This window comes from Zea mays, chromosome 3 (genome assembly GCF_902167145.1).
Source record: "Zea mays cultivar B73 chromosome 3, Zm-B73-REFERENCE-NAM-5.0, whole genome shotgun sequence".
In the NCBI taxonomy this organism is placed as follows: domain Eukaryota; kingdom Viridiplantae; phylum Streptophyta; class Magnoliopsida; order Poales; family Poaceae; genus Zea; species Zea mays.
In genome coordinates, this window is record NC_050098.1 from 230,672,851 (window position 1) to 230,678,619 (window position 5,769).

The window sequence follows — 5,769 nt, forward strand, 5'->3', positions numbered from 1 at the left end:
GATCGTTTGACCCACGGATATCAAAACTGCGCTGGCCTTCCGTCTTCGGCACGTAGCGCCCCACGAGTCGCACCGCCAAGTCTTCTGCATCACGCACGAAGGCGGCCGGGTCACGGTTCCGCAAACTCAGTGCGAAGGCAGGACTTCGCACCTCCCTTCCTCCGTGAAAGGGCATCTGGCGAGGGCATACTTCGCCCAGCGCCCAGCCGTGCGCCAAGGGCCAGACCCCGTACGCCGCAAACTCTTCAACCAAATCACGCCCGCTGCTCTGACCGGCGGCGTACCGAAGGGCCCCTTCGTCTGTATCCTCTTCTGCCACTTCGAAAGGTGGATACGCAGAGTAATAGTGAGAACACATTTCGGACACGGGGAGCCCTTGATGGCCTTCGACAGTAGCCTCAGCAACATAAAACCAAAACTCATTCCAACTGCCCCACTTATTGCGGGCGCACGGGACCAACTCCACTACTGGCATCGTGGTCTTGCCGGTCTTCGGCGTGAAAGTGCACGACCCGAACTGCGCAACTCCGCCCTCAACCACCCTTTTCTGCCAATGCAAGCAATAATTCTTCGCGAAAACTTCAACCGACGGCTGCCCGCCGTACGAAGTCGTCGCCCAGACATACTTCGCCAGCGCCACTATGGCGTTCGGCGTAAGCTGATGTATTTGAACACTGAATCTGCGCAGGACTTCGCTGACAAACCGGTGCGCAGGCAGGCGGAGTCCGGCGGCGAAGAACGCCTCGAAAACAACCAACTCGCCCTCCGGCTCGGGGACTTCCTCCGTCCCCGGAGCACGAGCGACTCCGCCGCCAAAGTAGCCCAACCGCTGCATATCTTCAATACGGCCTGACGTCATCCGTGACACACCGAATTCAACAGAGTCGCCGGCGCGCAACTCTTCCACCATCGCGTTACTCAACGTCTCCTCAGACGAGGCGGCGGCCGGCGGCGTGGCGGTGGCGGAAGAAGAAGAGGATGGCATGGCTACGTACCGTCGGCGGCGGCGGGCGGTTTGCTTCACTCGAGCCAGAACGACGGCGAGCAAAGGGAGCAGCGGAGGAAAAGGAGCAGCAAGACGGCGGGCGGCTAGGGTTTTACGGAGCGCGGAAAGCAGAATTCAAACAGCGCCGCCCCCGCCCCCTTTTATAGGCAGGGCGCGGCTCCTCGGGAAACCCACAACCCGACAGGCCGCGACGCTTCGGGAAACCCGCAATCCAACAGTACGCCGTCCATCAACGGTCACATCAAAAACCCCCGCGGAACCACTTCGAGCGAGGGCAGCGTCTCCGCCATCTAGCGACGTCTTCGGCACCAGGTGACTTTGTCGAACTGGTCCCTCGGAGGGCAAATGTTGGAGCGAAGGCAAAGACGCCACCCTTCGCTCGAGGCCTTCGCTGCAGCCGCTGGTCCGCCGGAGGCAAAGCGGGCAGGGACACCCTTCGCAGGACTCGGCGCTTTGACGAAGGCCTGCGGCGACGACCTCACACGGCGCGGCCTCGTTCAGCCCCAAGGCCCACGTGTGATCCGGCCCATTGTAACGGGCCCCGCGTGGCCGCCTCTGTATTACGGGCCTGACTTGTAAAGGCAAACTTGTAATTACAGCTTGTAACCCTGCTTTATGGGAATATTCCGGGGATAAACTAGGCGTCTGAGGGCACATGCGTCCTTAACACAAGACGCTGGGCACTCAGACACCTATAAATACCCCCGCACAGTGCCCGTGAGAGGCTAGATCAACAGAGCTATTGCCCCCGTGCACGTAACCCTGTTGTCGCCATTGTTCACCCCCGTTGGCCCACTTGCAGCAGAGAGCAAGTTCCAACAAGGTCGCGGGTTTGAATCCCATTAGGGGGCCACATTTGTGTTTTTTTAATTTAATTTTAGCTAGGCGTGGGATGCACGTGGGAATGGGAATGAGCTTTGCGGGGAGAGGAAATGAGAAAGACAGTGCGGGGAGGGACACAATTGGGAATGGGGCGCATGGGAATGAGAATGAAAACACACAAGAGTTCGGAATGGGAATGGCAGAACCAGGAATGGGGCAGCCTACCCCTTAGAGTCTTAATAGGTAGTATAGATTTAGGCCTCATTCAGAAACAAGGGTAATAGAGAGGATTGAGGACCAAAATCTTTTACTAGTCAAAATTTAAATAGTAAAAGATTTTAACCCCTCAATCGCATCTATTACACTTGCTTTCAAACAAGCTCTAGTTTTAGAAGCCAGAAACAGGAAGAAAGGGATATTTTTAAATAAGAGGACTTTAGCCCTTTAATCTCCTTTAATTTTCTGGCTCCCAAACTAACTCTTATAGACATTACATTACGCAGTGCAAATACGGCCGAATCTATTTCATATGATAATATATATTAGAGAATTACAATGCAAGGAAAATGAAATCCATTCAGACAAGATAGCTACCACCCAATTGTTTCTCTCTCTCCATTGCCACAGAACCCCGCGGAAACATTAGAATTGGTACTAGAGGCCACCACGTTTCTGAAGCCTTCGCGCGATGCTGATTCCCCTCGATTTTCCTGCGTAGACAGATTGTCCTGGCTACGCCTTGGTGGCACCTGCATCCATGTTTTTCTTCGCCACATACCATGTTGCCATGTTGGTCGGGATCTTCAGGCTAAGAAGATGCCATGGCACACCTCTTGCCAGCTGACTTACGTCATTGGGCAGGGTCACCGTCAGCCTCCTCTTGTTCGGAAGAATGCTGTGAACCAGCAGATGCCTCTGCCGATGGCATAGGGTCATCACCTTCCTCGCTGTCTGGAGCAGTGGCTTCAGCGTCGCCACCGCTGCTGCTGCTTGCTCGCCTCCGACTGACCAGAATGATCGTTCTGCTGCGTTCCGATAGGTACTGCATGATTGAGCCTCTAGATGGCATGATGAAGACCATGGTTATGGAGGCCGGAGTCATTTCAGCTTCCTCTCCCCCTTCTTCGGTGTCTCCAAGCCCGCCACTGTCGTCCTCAATATTGCTGTTGAACCCTGAACGCAGCATGCTCATCAAGTCTCCAAGGTCCCGTTGCTGCTCCATCCGGCGCCAGTCCCGCTGCCGCTCAGGGTCTACCTCCATTGGCCTTCCTGTTGGATGCTCCACCCTAGCATGCTTCCTCAGCTCCTGGTAGGCGCCCCTGAACTCGCACGACTCCGTGGTGCACGACCGGACCTTGGTGTTCATGAACCTCCGCGCGCTGTAGTCCTTGATGCAATCGCTGACCGGCCCACGGCACAGTGGGCACGAGAGCTGAACCTGCTGCTGGCACTCGCTGCACTCTGTCCTTGAATCCTTGGAGGCCTTCCGGTACTGGTCATAGCAGTTCGAGTGCCGCGAGCTGGTGTCGCACATGAAGGGGCGGCAGCCCTTCTCGTGTGAGGAGCAGACCAGCAGGACGGCGTTGTGCGGGTGGTCCATGCACACCGGGCACCGAACATCCTCCCACTCTGCAGCTTGCTTTGCTGCTGCCGCCGCTGCTGCCCCACAAGACTCCTCGGACCGGCGACAAGAACTGCTCTGTCCATGAGACGATGAGAAGTATGGGGAGGCACCAGCCCGGCGGCTCTCATAAGAGGAAACGCGGGAGCTCCTGTCCTTCGGCATAGTTATATCCCAAGTCAGCGAGATGCAAGGCTTATTCGAAGCAGCACAGACAGACAGAATACAGATGCAGGGTTGGTTTCTTTACTCCAAACTCTGAAAAAAGAAATCACAATAGCAAGAAAAAAAAAGGCTTAATCAGATCGCAAGAAACACTGTCCTGATCTAAATCGACTTCAACTCCCGCAGAAAATGAAATTCACTCATAGTTCAACACGAAGGCAAACTCGGATTTAAACACGAAGGCTCTGATTTAAGAATCATGCCTCTAGAAGGCGCACACGCGCGCTCGCACGCACATAATAATAATCCGAAATATCCTGTCAAGCAGTCGTGCACAGTAGGAGCCCTTGGTTAGTCCGGATTCCGAAAAGAACCAGGACTCCTCAAACAGTATGTGGTAGACTCTGGAGGACGCCACATCTGAGAAGAGCCCTCAGAGAAACCCAGGAAAGCTCTACGATTCGCCTTCCAACCAAAAAGCGTGGTGCTCAAGTCGATGTGCTCATCTGATCCGCTGGAGGATCCCACAGGCGAGTAGAAGTTCCGAGTAACCGGTCAGGGAGGCAGAGGTCTCGCAGCCCGGGGCGAATCGGACAGGGTCAACGCCGGCGGCGCCCAGATCGGCGCCGGCGGCGAGACCGCGCGCGCAGCCGCTTGGACCCCGGACCCCGGCGACACGGACGAGGAGGGAGGAGGTTTTACCGTGTCCAACGGGAGCAGGCGGCGGCGGCGGCGGCCGGCGGCCTTAGGATTCGGTCCTGGTCGCGCCGGGTAGACGCCAAGAAAGGGGGCGGTGGGGAAAAGAGAGGAGGAAGGGAACGATACGGGGCGAAGGGGTCAGGTTGGGTGGTGGCTCGCTCCACTTTTATAGTTGGGCGGGACATGGACGATGACGTGGTTGGCTAGGGCTCCCCACTCTCTCTCTAGTCTCTCTTCTAGCTGGCTCCCGGGCCCGGCTCGGCTCCGCGCCGTCCATGTCGGCGACCGCGCCGCCTCGCGTGAACCGACCTCACCGTGTGCCGGTGATCCAGGCCCCACCTGTCGGCGTCCTCGTCCGTCGCCGGTTGGGTGGTGAGGCGGGCCCGCGTCCGCGTGGCTAACAGCATGACGGGTGGGCCCCGGAAATGGGCGTCCGTCTGAATCATGAAGAGCGCGATGGGTGAACGAGTGAGGTGACCGACCGACGGGGGAGCAGGGGAGGTACGGTAGGACTGGACGGGGTGTACCACATCAGCGGCCTTGATGTGAGTGCGACCTGCCTCCCCTGCAGCGATCGGAAGGAACGGTAAAGTAAAGCTGGGGGGCGTGCGCTGGCTATGCGTCCCAAGCGCAGGACTGGAAAGTATCGAATTGGCAATGGCAGGTGGGCCCGTGATGTTCTTATGCAGGCCCGGATTCACATACGGTGGACAAAAGGCTGTGGGTGGCTTGGGGGCCGGGGGTACGGGGTACCTACGCGCGGCGTGGGGGAATGCGCGTTGGAAATAAGTGGGCGGCGAATAATTTCTAGTGGGCCCGGGAAACCAGTGGCACTACTGTATGGAGTACTCGGTACTTTTTTCTTGGACACGAGATGTGCATGCATTTACGAGCGCTGGGTCTGGGTGCACGGCTCTAGTGGCAGGCATTCAGATGCTCCTGCTTGTTTGAACTTTTCTACCTCGTCCTGGGCGCCAGCAAACTCTACCTCTCTACCAGCAATATACTACCGCTAGCGCTAACATGTCTAGAGAGGCGTTAATGGACCCCATACCCGATAATATAATATGGGAATTCCCTGTTACTGCTAGTTTGATATCCCTATTTTATTGAGAGATTTCTATTTTTCAAAAAAAAAATAGATTATTTTTTTGGAAAAATGGAATTGTCAAATCTTATTTTTTCACGGGATTTTTATTTTCCTAAAAGCTAGTTTGAGAACTATGTTTTTCCAAGGGATTTTTATTTTTCCAAGAGGAAATGAACTAATTTTCCTTGGGAAATAAGAATTCATTGGAAAATTGTGGTTCCTAAACTAGCCCTAAAGCTAGGATATAGGAAGATTTTAATCCCATAGGTATAGATTTGGGAGTAATTTAGTTAGGAACATTATTTAGTTAGAAACTTGCTAGTTACGGGTAGCAAACTTGTTTGTTAGTTTGCAATCTAGTTAGTA

At 55.1% G+C, this 5,769-nt stretch overlaps 1 protein-coding gene across 4 annotated transcripts; it reads right to left on the reverse strand.

Annotated features, from left to right (window-relative positions):
• Window positions 1-2,323: 2,323 nt before the first annotated feature.
• Window positions 2,324-4,701, reverse strand: LOC100279543 (uncharacterized). Of its 4 annotated transcripts, none has more exons than XM_008674484.4 (2): window positions 4,317-4,701; window positions 2,324-3,707 (listed from the first exon to the last, which is right to left on the reverse strand). In XM_008674484.4, the coding sequence occupies exon 2, from the start codon at window positions 3,612-3,614 to the stop codon at window positions 2,679-2,681; it is 936 nt and encodes a 311-aa protein (XP_008672706.1). In that variant the 5' UTR covers window positions 3,615-3,707; window positions 4,317-4,701; the 3' UTR covers window positions 2,324-2,678.
• Window positions 4,702-5,769: the final 1,068 nt, after the last annotated feature.